The sequence below is a fragment of the Diadema setosum genome, chromosome 17, assembly GCF_964275005.1.
Source record: "Diadema setosum chromosome 17, eeDiaSeto1, whole genome shotgun sequence".
Taxonomy (NCBI): Eukaryota; Metazoa; Echinodermata; class Echinoidea; order Diadematoida; family Diadematidae; genus Diadema; species Diadema setosum.
In genome coordinates this window covers 18,286,095-18,306,112 of record NC_092701.1, presented here as the reverse complement: position 1 = coordinate 18,306,112, position 20,018 = coordinate 18,286,095, and the positions used below count along the sequence as shown (strand labels likewise).

At 37.7% G+C, this 20,018-nt stretch overlaps 1 protein-coding gene across 1 annotated transcript; it reads left to right on the top strand.

Annotated features, from left to right (window-relative positions):
* Positions 1 to 8,356: 8,356 nt before the first annotated feature.
* On the top strand, positions 8,357 to 19,658 carry LOC140240490 (uncharacterized). The gene is made up of 8 exons (XM_072320263.1): positions 8,357 to 8,493; positions 9,206 to 9,291; positions 10,958 to 11,278; positions 13,374 to 13,565; positions 16,296 to 16,625; positions 17,241 to 17,516; positions 18,027 to 18,326; positions 19,525 to 19,658. Exons 1-8 carry the CDS (start codon positions 8,357 to 8,359, stop codon positions 19,656 to 19,658), a joined length of 1,776 nt encoding a protein of 591 aa, XP_072176364.1.
* The last annotated feature ends 360 nt before the right edge of the window (positions 19,659 to 20,018 follow it).

Genomic DNA, 20,018 nt, shown 5'->3' with positions numbered 1-20,018 from the left:
AGCATGGTGATCTCTCTGTTTCATCCATTTCTTGTTGTTGCTGTTGTCGTTGTTGTTGATTTCTGGACGAGGTTGTGGGTTACGCTTTCATCTCATTAAAATGCCCTATATGGAATATTTTTATATGCAGCATGGACATTTTTTTTTTTTTTTTAAGAAATGACTAGTTAACAAGACTCCGATGGTAGGGAACATAAGAGACTTTAATTGGCTTCAATAATTCCTCTTTCTCTCCCAATTAATTCCTCCCGATTCCTTCCGAATTGATTAAAATAAATTCGTCAAACGGGATCATCCCACGAGCCTGACATCCACGAGTAACATACAGTCCACGAGTTCGACATCGAGGAAGTAAAGGTACTGAGTCATACAACCCACGAGTCACACGCAACCAATGAGTTCGACGCTAGGCAACCACAAGCCCATGAGTTCGACACAAGGTAAAAACAGCCCAAGAATTCGTCATTACAAAACGGGGCTTAACGTGTCAGTCTCGTAGGCCTTGTTTGCTTAATGTTGAACTCGTGGGCTGTATGACTCGTGGGCTGTATGACTCGTGGGCTGTATGACTTGATCGTCAAGGATGTCGATCTCGTGACGTTCACCCGAACTACCTAATCAATTAAACGCCCATATGCGTGATGCGTACAAAATATAGATTGTACGCATTCTATCAAAATGTACATGTAGAAGTAGGTATATAATCCAGTGCCGCTTCACGACGTTTACACAGGATGAGTGGAATGTATTTTGAAACTTTGAGAGAGGAAGGGAGTCAGTCACGTTGTGTAAGATTAACACATGGCTCATTGGTTCTCTTACACCGTGTCTGCTGACAAAGTCAATACGAACTGCTTCCTGTGTTCTGTTAGGTAAAGGAAAGAATAACAATCCACTGTATGATATTATGATATTACAGAAATCTAGATACATTATGTGCTCTGTGATATCCGATCATGACTTGATGTGCCAATCCAAAGAGGAAGTTGGCGTGATATGGACGCAACGAATGAACAACGACACAACCGGTGGAAAATCAAGCAAATTAAAGATATCCCTTTTTCAATTTGAGAACAACATTATATTGTATTAATTTTCACTAAAATACTATCGTCCTTGTGTATAATTAAACAGGAACAAAACATTTCTTGCCTTTGCTGTGAGCATAAAAGAATCAGTCAGGTAAAATGTAAAAAGAAATTATCTTTTGTATATTGCTAGCAGAGTCATATAAAAAATTTGCTCAAGAATTTTTCAATTAGACACATTTATAGAGAGTGTAGTACAACGCTATGAATTAATTTTCATTAATTCGAATGTTTCAAGTTTCCATCGATTATGATAATAATATTCCTCCACAGCACATGCTACATGGAGCATTATATAGCTGACAAAACGATTGTAAGTTGCTCTAAACATAAGACAATTTTTTTATCAAGGAAAACTATGTAGTAACTTTAAAATGTATATCATGGTGATTATCATGGTTATTATGTCTGAATATGTGCAGCTAAGTCTCTGCAAGTAGGAGGAGCCGGGGTAATTAGCTGAAATATACTGTATCATAATATCAATTATGTGTTTCTGCACTAAAAATTCTAATTAAAGACAGTGCTACTGAATATTACAGAGTATAATATGAATCAGACTTGCTTATTAGCGTCATTATGAACTTTCTCAGGTGGTGACTCTTAATTTGGGTCTAAAATCGACAAGGGGCCCGTTTCTTAAAACTTGTCATCAGTGACAACCGCCATATTTCTATATGACAAATTTGCTCTCAGCCAATCAGATGCAAGGATTTCAGTAGCTTGTCACTCTATGACAACTTGTAACTCATGACAAGTTTTATGAAACGGGTCCCAGATCTCATGAGAAATATATACACTCGAGTATCTTTCTTATCATATAAACAGTGTAACAATAGTGTAATCATATACGTCGTGTTGAATTTTGAAACCAGGATGTATTGATGACACATCAGTTTAGCCGTTGTTACAAGCACACAGGAAACAGGGGTTCATGTATCAAACTAACATACTTCACATTACCATAGTACGTGATTATCCTTGTATCATGCCGCACAGAGATAAAATAGTTTCACACATTATGGAGGTATGGAGGCCCGGAAACTGAATTCTTATTGAAAAGGATGGTAATAGGTAAGATATGCTTATATTTTTTATGTTACCTCAGGTAAAATGTGGATTAATTGGGCAAATGTTGAAACTATGAAAATAATACATATTAAACAATAAGTGCAAACGCGGAGCAATCTTATAAAAGAATCGCGTTCGATGGTCGAATGGTCTGCACACACACAAGAATAAAAGACATGACAATAAAGAGAGAAAACGGACATTAGGCTGTCGAGATTGCCAAAGCTTTAACGTCGTGTAACAGCGTTGCATTTCCGTTCTCATTGTCCCCATCAATTCGACATTTTCTTTTCAGGTTGAAAGCAAAATTATATAGCTTTCGCTCTGTCTTTGACAGTGTGTATCGGTGTTAAGTTGAGAAAATTCAACTAAAGCGAAATTCTATAGCAATTCCGTTGTCTTCAAAAGCACTGCGGTTTTTTTAATGTGGCGCCACAAAGTGATGACAATGCTAATCTTTTTATGTATCATCTCGAGCTGTTATCAAAGTTCTTGAAAACTTATTTTCTACATTCTATCGTTCACCTATACAGGCTTCACCAGCGTCTGAGAATGATGACTGATAGACGAAGTTTATTCCTACTAGGAATGATTTCCATCGCCATCCGTCGTATAGGTAAGATACATTATGAACATTATACTGCTTCAACATTTTATAAGTATATGAGATACATATATGAGACGTATATTTTCAATTTAAATTGACAATATTGTATACCTGTATGTATAGTATGTGTCCGTATATAGGCCTATTGTTTGTTGGTTTATTGTCTTACTATTTTTTGTGATACTGTTGTAACGTGACACAATATGTACTCCGTTCTATAGCGCCTTGAGTATCTTTTTTTAGGTAGAAATGTGCGCTTTATAAGAGTCTCACTATCATTATTATCATATATATATATATATATATATATATATATATGGTGTATTATGTAAGGCTAAGTTAGCCATATGTTAGCTGTGGATTTATGATATCCTTCTCATCTCTGTTTGCTTTTTTGGTAAATATTCGTCTTAATAAGAGGAGGATTAAAGTTTGGATTTGTATGTTGTTATACAATTACAGAAAACTTCACAGAAACGGAAATAGAATATGATATCTTAGGGAAAAAAAAAAACTATTTAATTCTCATCCCTGGGAATGGTTTATGATTTTTCACTACTAGGACATTCACGTAATTCTAATAGGAGCTGACGGAATGAATTTTAAGTATAAAAGTGATTTTTTTTTTTTTGGTTCCGTTTTGTTATTTGCTTATTTAGGTGGAACAAATGTGACTCTTGAAGTACCAAGCCCTCTGACATCAAACCAGGAAGTTACAGCTATCTGTACAGCCGATAAAGTGTATGCCTCAGAACACGTGATCTGGTACTTAAATGGCGTACAGATTACCGATGGTGTACAAACAACGAGCACAGTGAATAGTCTGATTGACAAGTGGTTTATCGATATAGAGAGTCTGAAGAAAATTTGGATATAATTCCTTGATATCTTAAAGTGTTAGATCACATTGCTTTTGATAACCATGCCTGAAATTCATAAAACTTGTCACCATAGTTATTGACCTTTTCATGATATACTTGAAAAACTGATTGGATTTCGGCACCATTTTCTGCCATCCTTCGCGCCTTCCTCTCCCTGGAACGTTGCCCAAAATGTCGAATCGTCCTTCAAACCCGTGACGTCAGATGACGAGTGGGATTCCCTTTTCAAGGACATTTAAGCTGGACGAAGTAAAACAGAATTTGTTCTTGTGCACATAATAGCGAAGTTAAACAAAATGTATGTATAAGAAGATCGAATCAATGACACAAATTAGCCTGAATCAATGTCGATATCTTGGACGAAATAGTTGTCAAATTATAACAACTCTCTTTCTTCGTGTCATTAGCTAAAATACGGCTTTTCTGAAATCGTTAATAGAATAAATGGATATTGACACTCTCCTTCTTTTTTTCCTGTCACTGCCATATTCGGCTTATAGTTGATTTTCAAATGTCAGATCTATTGTTTTATACCTCCAACACGAAGCGTCGCCGGAGGCATTATGTTTACGGGTTGTCCGTCCTTCCGTCCTTCCGCAATCAATTTTGTGGACAGTGTTACTAAAGAACCGTTTAAGGTGTCGCAATGAAACTTGGCATGTGTATGTATGAGTGGGTGAAGTTGTGCCTATCAACTTTTGGTTGCACATGCTCAAGGTCAAAGGTCAAGGTCAAACACTCAAAATTTCACTATTTCCCCCATTATGTGCAATGCCTGAAGGTATTTTCTTGGAACTTAGTGTATGCATGTACTACCCGATAAGGATTATCTAGAGAGAGTTTCAGACTATGAGGTCAAGGTCAAATGTGAAGTGAATTTGTTAAAATTTCACTCTAGATTTTCTCCATACTTCGGAAATGGTTCAAGGTATCTTCATGGAACTTGGTACATAATATGCATGCACTGACTAGCAGTGATTATCTTAGGAATGTTGGGGTCAAAGGTCAAGGTGAAATGCTAAGATTTTACTCTAAATACTGAAATTACGTTTTTTCTCCATACCTTGGAAATTACTCAATGCATAAACTTATATCAAGGGTCAAAAGTCAAGAAAAAATCCTAAAATCCCCAAAGACCTACTGTCGTTATAGACAATATAGTCATTCATCCAATTAAACCTAATTCCAGGAAAGTGAACGATCAATACATTTATGACAAACCTGTCATTTTAATATTTTGCCAATTATGTGAAACTGTCGGCATACATTGTCAAGATGTACATAGACCCATTGGGAGAACCATGCATTATGGCGTAGGCATACCAGTCGCCATAGCGACATTTCTAGTTTTTGTTTGTTTGTTTTTTGGGCGTTTTTTTTTTTTTACCTTTTCCAATTACAGCATAGTTTAACGTTAATTATTCTGTGCCGTCTTTACCCACACAATTCCTCTAATTCTGCCAATAACTATCTATGGAAAAAAAAAAATACATCCCCCTTTATACACATAAGCAACCAATGTAAATGAAGTCATTTTAATGATATTGGTATCATTGTCTTCTGCGAAAGATGCTCTCTCTAAAAATGTCAAAAAATACATCACTTTTAGAACGCAAGGTACTGAAAATCCACTATTCCGCTTTTTTCGGACACCCGGTATACACACACATAAGAATACAATCAGCCAGAAAAGGTTTAATCCAAAATTAAAGTTCTCATTACGCCAATAACAAAGAGCATATGGTATCCTAATTTAGTCGTGACATTCCTGGAAACGAGTGTGCGACGATGACTTCCTATTGTATTTTGACAAACATTAAATTCAACGGTGTGGTCCTGTGCTTGTGGGTTCATTTAAATGACAAACGATTAAACAAATATATATATATATATATATATATATATATATATATATATATATATATATATATACACATACAGATATGTATCATGGAAAAAATGAGGCATACTCAGCAGGATCACATCGCATTACTGGTTATAAGGTAATAACAAGAACAATATGCTTCACCCAATATATACAGTGGACTCCCGTTATAACGAGGTCCTCGGGACCGGCAGTTTTCTTTCGTAATATTGAAATTTCGTTATAATCGAACAAATAAGAATAAAAATACATATAGTGGATAATGTTGCGGCCTGACTTTTTACTTCGTTGTAACGGGAATTTCGTTATAACCGTGTTCGTTATAACGGGAGTGCACTGTATAGGCGACAAAGAAACTTAACCTTTGCTCTATTGAACTATGAAAAGCAAAAAGAAATTTAGCGTGAAATATTCAGCTACGCATTACTTTTTTAAAAAGCTGATCATTAGGTGACAACAATTTCTCGATATCCTGCTTGCCTTCCAAACTGAGGTGACATTGCCAATAGCATACCGATGAATGCAGCAACACTCCACCACTTTGTAGTTCTTAAGAGGCATGTTGGTTTTTAGATTTCCAGAGAAAAGCATCTGTAATGTAATGATCATTCATATATTCTTTCGAATAGTGTTCATGGTGTTTGCAAGCACATCCACCTGACAGTAACAAAGTTTTCAAAACATGATTAAAGCCTAGTATTTAAAAGAAAAATACAAAAAATTCTTCAATGTATTCAATGCAAATAAATGAAAAAATAAATTTGAAGAGCATTTCTGGTTAACTGCTCGACACCCAAGTTCATTCCTTGTTTCGACAAGAATTCCACATTTGGAGCACCTCATGCTCTATGAAAAGTGCCAAACCAACTGACAAAAAAAAGAGTGCACATACAGCGAAATGGCTTATTACATACTATCGGCGATTAAGCGAAGAATTACGAGGGAAGTTTAAGAAAAATGAAATGCACGCAGGTACGTGTATGACCACGAATCAACACCGATTGAAGGCTATTCACATTCCTGTCGTGCCTGTGAAAATTCTTCTTTTAAAGCATGGGGTGTGTTTTGAAGAACGCGAGTAAACTTCTTCTTCTTTTTTTTTACAATTATTGTACAGATGAAGCCACACAAAGTGTATTCAATTAATGACAACTTCCTCACTCAGTTACATTTACAGATGGGATACCCGAACCAAAGGAGATGATTCATAAATATGGAATATCCGCTCCTCATCCGAATCAAAACACCGAACCATCGATACATAATTTTGTGCGACGGAAGTGAACTTTCACACAGACATATCACCACACTCTTTCAAATCGAATTTACGGTATCGTGGTAAAACAACACTGTATTCAAAATACATGAAATCTGTCAGGGATATCCTTGAAAAGATAATGTGTGAATATCGAAACAATGGTTCATGTCGTTGAACCAAAAAATACTGAAATACCAAGCACCTACCCTCGATCTGATGTACGGCTTCGAAGGCAGACATTTTCCACTCCCTCATCGGACTCTCTGAGGATACTTTAGAGAGGACGATGTCAATTTGAAAATAGGAGTAAAGTCGACCAAACGTCATGGAACAATTTCTACTACGATAAACCTCACATAAATAATAATGTTTACCTGACATGGAAACCATAAAGAACATAAAATACAATCATTTCCGGTACACTCAGGACTGATTTTTCTTCCTCCCATTTAATGTGGTGTCTATGTGACCATTATTGCACTGGTTAAATCCTCGCAAAAGACGTTCGTCTCACACAGTCAAGAGATGTATACGCCAACGCGAGACATGCCCTTATATTTCTTTTTCCAGCCTCTGAATGCGAGCTTCATACAATGGAAGCGATTTGCTAAGTATAGTGTTCGATGCATCCAATGAGAGACATTAACACTGATTGGTATACTACATACCAAACACATTTAAAATGGTCTTCTCTTCATTAATTCGATAATATTTGACGAAGGAACGAAGGGAGCCGGAAATGAACTTTGGCCTCATGCTAGTTGAAGGAGATAGAATCGTCTCCCATTCACGTAGGGAATACGCCATTCCTTCCAGATTGTTCAAAGAGTGCGGTACAAGTATAAAGATTATTATTGTACAGTCTTAAATTTGATGTCATGGACAACTGCTTTAAAATCTTCAGATTTTGCTGGACATGCGACTAAGGTTTCATAGGGAGTTAGAAGACTGAACCGCTTCAAGTAACATCGGCCACCCTACGGCATACCTAGGATGAAACGAAGAAATTGTTGTCTATGTCACAATCGGCTCCCAATCGTCAGCTCACATTAAACATGTCATGGATAAATCTGCAGGGGCGTTGCCATCAAGACAGGAAGTTTATGTAAGCAATGCACAGGACATTATCACTGTTTCGAGCCCGAAGTTTTTCGTCATTCTCTAACATTACAGTATGCTGTCATAAATGTGCATGCGAATATTCGATGTGTTTTCGTTCGTGTGGTTAGGCAAAGTAGACATTAGCTGCTCAGTAATCGCATCAATTTTGGGCGAATTGGTGAAATGTTCCCCATCAAGAGTAATTAATATAAAAAACCATTTGTGCGAAGATGGAATTAATGAAATATCTTGATTTTTGTCCCCTTTTTTGCTAAAGCCTCGTGTAATACATCTAAATTAGATTTTAAAGCAATATTATACAGATTTTTCACAGTTTTCATTGATATCTCGTTCACTTTGTAAAAGCAAACAATTGAAAATTACTATTACTCCTTGTAACGGCGTTAGATGAACTAACAACGTGTTTAAGCTAATAATAAGACATGACACTCCGTCATGAAAATCATGTCTATCGAAGACAAATGTCGCCACATAGCCAACATGCAGTCACAGGAAGATACTTCAGTTTCATCAGCGTACTCTCTAAGGGATATAGCGACGCCGGTAAATCTGTTCGTCTTCAACTTGTTGGTTTTGAACAAGTATGGCAGAAAGATGATAGCATCTAATTTGTAATTAGCACCTCTCTGCTCGGGTATAAGTTAATGTGAATCATGTAAGATCATAGATTTATTCAAAATAAACACATTTTGTCTGCCCTAGCAACCCATAGGTTTGCGTGTAAAGCATGTCTGAATTAAAATTCCTATTCCTGCTCATAATGTGGAACTGACAAGCACTACCGGATTTTATTGCTCATTTTATGAATGAAGGCAGTATTGTCGATGCATTTCAATCATATCACTGTGAATTTGTAGGACGAATCGGACAGACATTAGAATGATTTCAGTCATAATGACGAATTTTGTATCTGTGTAAATGGTAATAAGTTAAAGAATGACATTGGTCATTACCATTCAGACACATTTCCTCAACAGCATTGACCTGTAGGAGTCTAGCGCATTGCAAAATTGTTGCCCAATGACATTCGTGTTTATTACATTTGGTCAGTTCGTTTGCTGCTACATGTGCAGGACGGAAGTGAAGATATTACATTAATGTGTTCCTACGTACATTTATCCCTCATGATAATGATGTAGAGATAATGTGTAACATGAAAGCCAGATTATTATGTGACATATTCTTTCCAGAAGATAAAACTGAAACTTTATGAACAGATATATAATCATATTGCAATAGCATTTGAGCGGCAAGGGATAAAAGAATACCAAATGAGAAACACTGACTTTGCAGAAGGGCGCAGTCGTTCAGCGACCAACTTATTTTAATCTACCGATTCCGAGGAAGTTACTGCTCACAGCCGTGCGATGGTAGAACTGGTGAGTACAGCGAAAAATATGGATTCCTTCCAAAGAACCAGACTAACACGCAAGCGCATGGGTAGCACGTTAAACTTTGCGTGTTTCTCAATCCATGGAAGTTCTGATTGTGTATTTGCATGTATATTTATACATCTATTCCACCAATTCATACTACAGAGCATGAGGTAAGTACCGGTAACAATTATTACAAAGCGTCACCGTGTTCTATAGTAACAGCAAAACAGAACAAAGCGCATTCGTTCTTATCGTTCTAAAAGCGCAAGTCACACGTGAAATATTCTGCGTTTAAGTGACATGTATTTTTTTTTTTTCAATTAGGGTGGTTTTTTTTTTTTGGAAGATTTTTTGTGTGTAATGTAATATTTACTTTTTGAAAAATGCAGGTATGTAATTAAATCAAAATTAAATTAAACAAAACAAGATCAGAAATCAGACATGTCAGATTGCTTTCAACCAGTGTTAACATTCAGTGTAAAGCAATTGCACACTAGAGGTGTTCTACGCTGTTTTGTAACATATTTAAATATATGGTTGGTAAACAAGTCGGTCTATATTATACGTACAACTACTAACACCGCTAAACCTGAGATATTGACATGTATGTTGTATGTGTTTTAATTCTTCTCGTTTTTAAAGGGCAACAATGAGGACTTGAAAAAAAAATCACTTCAGTTTCTGTTAACACAGCAGGTGCTTCAGCCTCAGACTAATTGGGTGCGTGAAGCTTCTTGGTTACGACTAACATCAATCCATATGTTTCCAGTATTCTGAGAAAACTTCTCTTCAGATGAGAGAATCAATATTGTATTTGGAGATATTTCACATACTTTACAAGTTTTTAAAAGTGCAGTTTTGAAGAGGGTTTAAGTTGTAGTTTTGATATCATTTCAGAGAATGACGGTCATGTAGGCCAAATGAATACAGCATATTATGTTGCCCTCCTAATATCCTCATTTTTCCCTGTACGACTGCATGTTTAATTTACTGTGACTGATACAATGTAGTGCTATTTTATGTACAGATTTCGACATTGTTTTGACGGTGTAGGGTAGAAGACCTGCGGGTCATGGTACTTAAGTTTACCTCTTTTTGCCCCTGGCAGCCCTGTTTTCTATGTCACAATCCAGGTTGTTGTTTTTTCTCTCTCTCATTTGTGCTTTGTCTCTATGTTACAATTTGTCTTATCTTTGCCATGCTGAATCAAATGTGTTTTGTTTTTAACTATGTACACATGTCTGTAATGGCGAATGAATAATGATGATGATGATGATGATAATAATAATAATAATGATAATAATAATATTAATATTGATAATATACAAATTCCATAGGCCTTGGCTCACAGTTTGACAGCTATCATAGTTTAGTGTGAGCCAGTATGCACCATTTTGATGTCATTTTCATAAGAATATATGAGCTAAAAGTGTTACGATTTCTTATTCCACTTCTCATGTAAGTCGCAATTGTACATTCAAAATTCTGCAGACTTTTTAGATTTTGAGGCGAGATGCAGAGATAGCGTTTTCAATTGTCTATGGATGTGCCAACAACTAATATGTGGTGATACCTCACTTTCAGTTGCACTAGAATACGAAATTCTACTCAGATTTTTTGATCCAAGAAATAACCAACATTATACTGAATGTTTTCCTGTACTTTTCAGTGAGACTTGTGGGAGGGGCTGACGAGAATGAAGGCCGAGTGGAGATACTGTGTGACGGGGTCTGGGGCACTGCGTGTGACGTCGGTTGGGGTGATGAGGAGGGGAACGCTGTGTGTAGACAGCTTGGATACTCATCGGTCGCGGCGGTCCTTCCCGATGCCCACTTCGGACAAGGTTCGGGCCCAATTTGGTTAGAAGACGGACTTTACTGTTCCTCGTCAGATAACTCCCTTCCAGAGTGCGATCGATTTCCGTGGGGATGCTCCCATGACTACGGTTGTGGGCACAAGAATGATGTTGGCGTACGATGTGCTGGCGAACGTAAGTTTATTTCATGTATTGCATGTGTCTCCCAGTATGTTTGTTTTTTGTCGTGTTTTTTTTTTTTCGATCAACAGCGCTGCCTTCTTCGTTGTTGTTGTTTCTTATTTATTTTTTTCCTTGTTGGAACTTTCGTACAAAACAGTCTCATCAACTATCATTATAGCACAGTACCAGTTATCATTGTCACACACTATTTTATTTCTCACCTGACACTCAATTAGAATTACAGAAATCATGGAAATTATGATCGCTGATGGGCATGTCTATCTCTTATTTGATAAACTGAAATAATGTACCTAATTGAACGACTATTTTGTCATTTTAGCATATCATTTATATCAAATTTTAATCAAATCTTTCTAGTGCGAGTAACCATTACAAATTCTGGCAGCCCCTATCAATGTTCCAATCCTGATTGTTTACGACCTTTCCACACCGATAACATTTAACAATAGTGCAATTTATTACTTTCACACGATCGAGGAGTATTTCTGACTCCAGTTCACAGGAGACATGTACTCAAACATGGATTGTGTTAGATGAAAAGAATACCCGTAAAGAACATTCCGATAATTATAGGCATTAAAGGGAAAGCCCACCTTAGAAAAAAAAATGTTTTAAAAGAACCACAAAAAAAGAAAGGAACAGGGTAGTGAAAGTTTCGTTAAAGATTTTTTTTTAAATTGAAGATTTGTAGACTCGAACTATTAAACAGAACCGAGGACTCCTCTGTTTAATAATGTAGCTGTAGTCATGCTAGTGAGCCCTAGGCGAAAAATTCCGTAGAACGTCTCTCTTATCGTAACTGATTACTGAATACATTTGAAATTTTCGTGCAAGGAACGTTTAGAAAAAAAAAATATTATTATTCATGGTGCATTTACGATAATTAGAAAATGTAACATAAAAATCTTATTTTATGGTACAGACGAATCAGGGCGTGAGCTCGCGTGTGACATCACGAAATTTCAAATTTGTGCTACATTGATCAGAACTTCAAAAAAAAATATGACTGTCGTAGTTTTCATCTGATTTCCCGGCTGGAAGAGCACAGTGTCTCACAATGTGTCCACATAGTCGACTATGTGTTCACATAGTGACTATGTGAAAATGCTCGAACGTGCGATTTCACACTGTGGTGTGGTTTTTCACAGAGAGTTGATGTTCTGCTTCACACTGTGAATATGGTGTTTCACAATGTTTCACAACTTATCAGTGTGAAGAAATTTTACACTGTGTTTCACGTTGTGTTTCACACTGTGGAACACTGTGTTCTTTCCAGCAGGGTTTGCTCAAATTTTCTTTGTCCCATTTGTCTATTTTTTTTTTTTTGCTTTTATTCGCATAGACTTAACTTTACAGAGTGGCTTTCTCCTTTAACACAACAGTAGGTACTGACATGGTATGTAAGATGTTACATATTGATTCCTTTATGGTCACACATACATTATTGGGTACTTGGTGGATGTTTTTTTTTTTTTCTCTCAAATAGTACAGAAGCGGGCATTGCACCAAGTCTCAAAATATTCGTAATATTGTTATCGTTTTCTGCGATAACAAATAAACTTATTGGGCTGTTGGTTCAAAAAGATTAATATGATCATGAGACTTGAAAAGATTTGATAAGTGTGTATAAAGCACAATCGTACCTTCCATCTTTCTGACAATACCTTGACTACAGGGTCTCTAATTTAGCAGATATCATGTGATAATGGTCGATGTAATATCATTCACAAGCATCTGCTTCTATGTAGGTTCCCACCACACACAAATTTATTTATCCGTCATGAATGTAATGCACTTGAGAATGATTTTAATTGATTTTGCGTCATGTAAATGTTATTTGCATAGACACTGTACTGAACTTATAATTTATGTGTTACTTTACATTGTCATGGATGGATGTTGTAAATACAACACTGTATGATTTGTGTGGAAACTTAATATATAAATGAAATGAAATGAAATGAAATGAATGATGTTGGATATATGTACTGATGTATTCAATACTTTTTTTGGTTTTTGGTTTTGTTAGTTTGTGGTTGGTTTTTTTTTTTTTTTTTTTGTCTTTGTTTTGTTTTTTATTGCACAGGAGATCCGGATGCCGCTGCTGCAATATTTGCCAACGCGGACTTGAACGAAGGCCTGAGTTACGGCATTGATCGCTTCACTTATTACGACATCAGCAGCGAGCTGACATTTACCCCAACGACAGCAAACAATGGTTATATACTTCAGTGCCATGTGCTCGGTGTTGTGCGCTCGGCCACTCTGGAGGTCACAGGTGAATTTAACAAATTTGATATTAATGCGGACACTGCAATTACAGTATCAGTGTGTAATGAGCACTTTTCATTTCATGTATGATGGTGGAATGACAGATAAATGCGGGTGCACGTCACGAGACCGACACCCACGAGTCATACAGCCCACAAGTTATACAGCTCACAAGTCATACAGCCCACGAGTCATACAGCTCACAAGTCATACAGCCCACCAGTTATACAGCCCTTGAGTTCGACATTGCATGAGTAAATAAAGCCCACGAGTTCGACATCAAGTAAAATAAGCCCAGGAGTTATACGGCTCACGAGACCGACACTACGCACAAAAGGCTCATGGGACCGACAGTAAGCAAACAAAGCCCACGAGACCGACACTACACTTAAAAGGTCCACGAGACCGACGCTACGCATACAAGGCTCACGAAACCGACATGACGCAAAAGAGGTTCACCAGACCGACACTAAGCAAAGAAGACCCACGAGACCGACAGGATGAACAGCGCCACCTATAGACCAATAAATTGTATAGGGTGTCCTGATAATAGCATAGGAAGATATGAGAGATGGAAAAGAAGAGTTGCCATCTCCTGCAGGGTGTTACCCCATCAGTTGCCCCCCCCCCCCCCCTGAAATGATCAGGATCTTTAATTGTGTTTGCATGGGTGTGTGTTTGTGAAAAAAAATGAACAAAGTACAGTAAAAGTGTGTAGCAGATCTTTCCACAATAAACCTGCGAGGGTGTTGATTTAGTATTAATAAAAAATAAAAAATAACGTAATCGTCTATTAAGGTAGCGTTAGGGATTCGGAAAAAACCAGATGCATCCATGAAAACAGCTATTGTATTTCACGATAAAATGTACTGTTCGGAGGAGAATAACACAAGCCACAAAATTGAGGTGAATCCCTGCGATATAAAACGCTTTAATCAGTAGAATTACATTATAGTAACAGAGAAAATTACAAATAGATCTTACTGCAAAACGTCAAAGCAGGAGGGTAGAATATCTAAAATAGAATAAGCAACTAGTGAATCGGGAAAGAGAAGAGGTAAAATTTATATCTTGTCCATCTTCCTAGCTAAAAACTGGGAAAGCCTATTAAAAATAGCACGATGGCATTATCAAAGCTCTAAAATTAATCCATACATCGTTATTGTCCTCTTTTAAATTCATTAGTGTTATTTGTCTCTTTTTGGGGGGATGAAGAATACTAATTCTTCTATTTTTTTTGGGGGGGGGGGCGCGGGGGCATGAAGAATACAATTCAATTTTTCTACTTGATAACAATGTCGCTCCCTGACACACTTGCCCCCCCCCCCTCCCCAGAAGTATGTAGAAATACATATTTGATGACGTTCATAATTATGTAGATGGTCACCATCTTTCAATTGATAGCGTTACGAAATTACACCCGCCATTATGTTATTTTTCCGTTCATGGAACACCCTGTACAGGTGATTGACATGTAGATGGCGCTGTTTATCCTGTCGGTCTCGTGGGCCTTCTTTGCCTACTGTCGGTCTCGTGGGCTTTCTTTGCTTAGTGTCGGTCTCGTGAGCCTTTTTTAGCTTAGTGTCGGTCTCGTGGGCCTTTTTTGCCTACTGTCGGTCTCGTGGGCTTTCTTTGCTTAGTGTCGGTCTCATGAGCCTTTATTGCTTAGTGTCGGTCTCGTGGGCTATGTTTGCTTAATGTCGGTTTCATGAGCCTTTTGCGCGTAGTGTCGAACTCATGGGCTGTATGACTCCTGAGCCGTATAACTCGTGGGCTGTATGACTCATGGACCTAATATTGATGTCGGTCTCGTGGACCATATGACTCGTGGGTGTCGGTCTCGTGGGATGCTCCCATAATGCAAGTACAGGTCCATCTCCCCGTTTTTTCTGATAATCAGAAGATTGTGTACAAGATAAATGTGCATTTTTTTTTTTTTACGGCGAAACTATGATGATGACAATGAAACATAATACCGTACATGAAATTCTTGTGGAGGTTGAAGTGTAGCTCCGAAAATGTCACTATTTTGTTTTCTATTTTCATGTAAAATGATATCTCAGTTAATATTTCTCGGGCAACTATGTTTGTGTTTGTCGGTGCTTGAATGAAAAGTTTGCCGCAAGTGATTTGGGTACGTTGGTTTCATCGAGTACCTGTGTCTCATTGGTAGTGTAGCAAGCGGAATGATATTGTCTGCTTGTTCTGTATTATACCCACGTACCATTTTCATCTTGTGGATCTGGGAAACACACAAATTCAACTAATATACTCTACATGACCCAAGAGCATCATGGCGAAAATATAAATGCGACAATTTATATCAATGTGCGATTTCTATTTCTTTTCAACAAGAAATATTACAGTCACAAAAGAAAATCACTGCCAAAAACAAATTTACGTACATGTATGTCGTCCATACGATTTGCTAATGTTAAGCAAACATTGGCATGGGTTAAGATCTAAAGACTCAGTCGAGACGGAATCCCATACAAAATTTTTATTCGTAAATTGCTTGAAACGTGCATTTCTGTAGCTATATTTATCACCATAGACTCCCATATCAATAGCATGTCTTCCATTCAGAAGTCTTTGTGCTTTGATATGATATGATATGATATGATATGATATGATATGATATGATATGATATGAAAGGATAGGATTGGACTACACTTGATGTCGGTTGCTAGCTTTGCATGGTAAGTCTAAATCGTTACACTTAACATGAATCAACAGGTGGTGTCGATGTACCCCGGTCCATCACTCCATGCAACACTCCAAGTCCCGGCACCCCTCCAGGAGAAAACATCTTATCCATCCATGTTATAGAGATCAAAGGCGAGGATAACCTGGTTAATCTAGTCATCTCCTGTCACGTGAACTTCACTGATCAGCCCTCCCCGTACCTCCACACCTACACCATCGAGACTGAGACTACAATTCTATCGTCATCAAGCTGCGCCTCAGCCATCCTCTCACCGCGCCCCAAAGCCTGCATCGCACTCACGTGCTCCGCGACGAATGGGATTGGAACGACCTCAACCACTCTCACACACTGTCCTCGAGGTAACCAGTTTTTAATACAAAGAAGTACAATGTGAGACACGTTTTTAGCAGTCCGTTAATTACCAGCGAACGAGCTCTAGTATACATTTTCACTCATGCTGTCATCGATCGATGTCTATACTCAGTATGTGAAATCAAACTGAAAGCCTATCGCATTGATGAAGCATCCTTCGTTCTTTTCACCATGGTGTCATAAAGTAAAGCCAGCACAGCCAGCTCAAATGTCACTATCACCACGAACCCTGTTGTCAGTCATGGTAATAACCTTGGTAAACTGCTTGTCTTTGCTTCATTTAGTACAAAAAAAAAAAATCCCAAAACAAACAAAACAAAACAAAACAAAAACACGTCCTTACTGAACGTCTGGAAGTCAAGGTCAACCTCGTGCATTATTCTAAAACCACATTTGACCTCCTTTCCTTCCATCTAAAGTGACAACATTTCAACTTTAACAGTAACCTCCCCCCTGTATCCTCCATCTTTATTTCCCACTGTTGACCAGTTTCCGGTTGGACGTTTCATTTCATTTTATTTATCAAGTTTCCATACAAATTGCATTGGTTACATGTATATGCACAATATTGATCAATACATAACAATAATCATATCCAACAGATAAGCCATCACAAGGAATCATCAGCGTCGAGTTTGAAACCAGGGGGGATGACCAACGAAGCCTCGTCATTACTTGTCACGTGGATCCAGAAGACCAACCCTTTTCACCAATCAACACGTTCCTCATTGCAGTCGACGATAGCGTCATTTCCGATTCAGCTTCTCCCACAGTGACGATAGACCCTCGACCCAACGAATGCATCAATGTTGTGTGTACAGGTATAAATGGATACGGAGAGACCGAAGCGACCAAGACTTACTGTCCCACACAGTCAGGTAAATACAAAACACTTTGTAAGTCGAACAGTAAAATGAAAGCAATTCTAATTTTGAAAGGTTTACAGTGTTTTCGTTCTTTGGTTTTTTAGTATATCCAAAAAAATAAACTATAAATTACAGTTTGCAGTAACTCTTGTTGTGAGGTGTATTTTTAAAGAGGTTTCACATTGTTCGGTACGATTCATCAACAGTCGTTCTGCATACTTCAGAATTTATATGGTACTCGTGAGTTTGCTGTGAAGTCAAACTTTTGGCAATATAACAACATTGTGTTATGACACCTTTGACTAGAAAAGTACTAAGACCAGAACGACTACATACTGTGTGAACTTAAGTTCCCAACAGTCAACATCTAATCTGCAGATATTATCTCGTTTTGTGTTGTTGTTAGATCACGGCATGTTGAGAGTATAAAAAGGAACCTTCTATCCCATTTCTTCTCTGGCACGGTGTCTGGTAAATCTTACATTTTCCCCTTTCCTTTTTGGCTATTCTATCTCCATCTAGAACCGGTTCCCGAACAGCCTGGTAGCAACATCCTTAGGATCCAGACGACGGAAATCAGAGGTGAAGGAAACCTGGTAACTCTAATCATCACCTGTCATGTTGACCTCTCTGACCAGCCTTACCCACATCTCCACACATACACCATTACAGCTGATGACGACACCTTGTCCTCCTCCAACTGTGCCTCAGCGATCCTGTCTCCACTCCCCGATGCCTGCATCAATGTCACGTGTTCTGCGACCAACGGAGTTGGAGACACGTTGTCATGGATGGAGCATTGCCGGGAAGAAACTCCTGGTGGTATGTTAAATAACAAGAGCTTTCCTTCTTAAACTTCTTGTCCTATAAAGCACAAAGTGTGTATGCATATGGGCTTAAAAGTGATCCCCTCACCATATTAGGAAAGGAAAGTGCCGTCTGCTTAACCGTCTAACCATAATCTGTATCTCACTTCTTATAGATTTGATTATCATGATGGGGGTCAGAAATCTCGTAGTCACTTCATGGAGTACATAAAGGAGATGATAATCCGACATCACAGAGACACAAGGAGTAGAGGGCGCTAGAGGGCTATCAGTGAAAAACTACAAACAAGCGATGACACTGTCCTCTGGCTGTTAGACATAGCAATTTAAGTCCGAAGTACCTCCTCAATCCCCTCCTCTGTTTCTCTTGTTCAGCGTGTAGGCATTCTCTTTCTTTCTTTCTTTCCTTTCCTTTCTTCCCTTAATTTTGTTTTTGTCCCATTTCTTTCAATCGTATCCCCCTCAGTTTAGTCATGTAATGTCGTTGCGTCTCTGTTGTTTGTTTCATTTTGTCATAGTTATTTTTATGTTATGTACTTGTAATTGCAGTAAGTATTTTCGAAGAAATTCTTGAGTGGTCCACAATCTACAAGCATTGCTTTTTAGTGGACCTCTCAGTTCCCCCTTTCCCCTTCTAAACATAACTTTGTATGTGTATTTTCCGGTATGTATACAAAATTTATCTTTATTAGTTTGTTGACTATCGTTCATTTTTCGTACTTTATTATGTATATATGCTTATGATAGAATTCCTGATTTACGTTGTGTTATGTTTTGTTGGAAGAAAAATGAGAATGAAATAAAATAAATGAATTGAAGTCCTGTGCTTTTAAGAGGTTAAATTTGATCGACGTATACTTAATGTGAACAATACGACTGTTTCATTTTTTTATTTTTCTTTCTGTAAACCGGTAAGCTGCAACGCTTTGCCAAAAATATTGAGTTAGGGAGAAACATTAAATCAACAAATCAAATTAAATGTGAGTCACCAAAGAATGTGTCTGGGCGCTCTTCGTAACGAATTATACTGTTTATAGCGTTTAGGTCGGGGGTATCTCGTTCTGCCGAAATGAATGAAGAAATATGAAAAGAAAAATGTCCGAGTTACAAATGACGCTCTAATGAGGAAATGATAGGAGAGTAAACCAGGAAGGAGCACACGACACCGTTCTCCATTGATGCTTTATCGATAGGAGGTCCAATAGCGAGCCCTCATCGAGGGGCCCTCCAGAAATCGTCGACCACGTACGCTCTTCTCGTCGTCATTTTCATCCTCTCCATCATCACCTGCTTCACGGTTCTCATGAAGAGAAAGAATGTCTTCTGATTGAGGTGAGTTGGTACACAGTGATAATAAAAATTATACAGTATTCTTGCTTTGACAGAGTGATCAAGTTGGATGTTAAAAGGATAATTCACCATTTGCGGATGAAACAAAAACCACGCTTTAGTGCTTTAAAGTAGTTGTAGAATATGAGTCAGGGATAGAAACAACCACTGTAAAAATTTGAATCAATAAAATCGATACTTAGTATTGATAAGTATACAAAATGTGAACAATAGTTATAATGAAAATACTTCCAGACTAAAGCGTCTACAGTTACGGTTATTGAGAAAAATACTGATATCCCCTTATATATTAGGCAGGCTTTATCAGTGCTTTATTGCAAACATTTCATATGGTAGG

Coding starts and splice junctions, on each gene's coding strand:
- LOC140240490 (XM_072320263.1), top strand. CDS start 8,357: ATGTCTATCGAAGACAAATGTCGCCACATAGCCAACATGCAGTCACAG. Junction 8,494..9,205: donor AACTTGTTGGTTTTGAACAA/GTATGGCAGAAA, acceptor CTGACTTTGCAG/AAGGGCGCAGTCGTTCAGCG. Junction 13,566..16,295: donor GGCCACTCTGGAGGTCACAG/GTGAATTTAACA, acceptor ATGAATCAACAG/GTGGTGTCGATGTACCCCGG.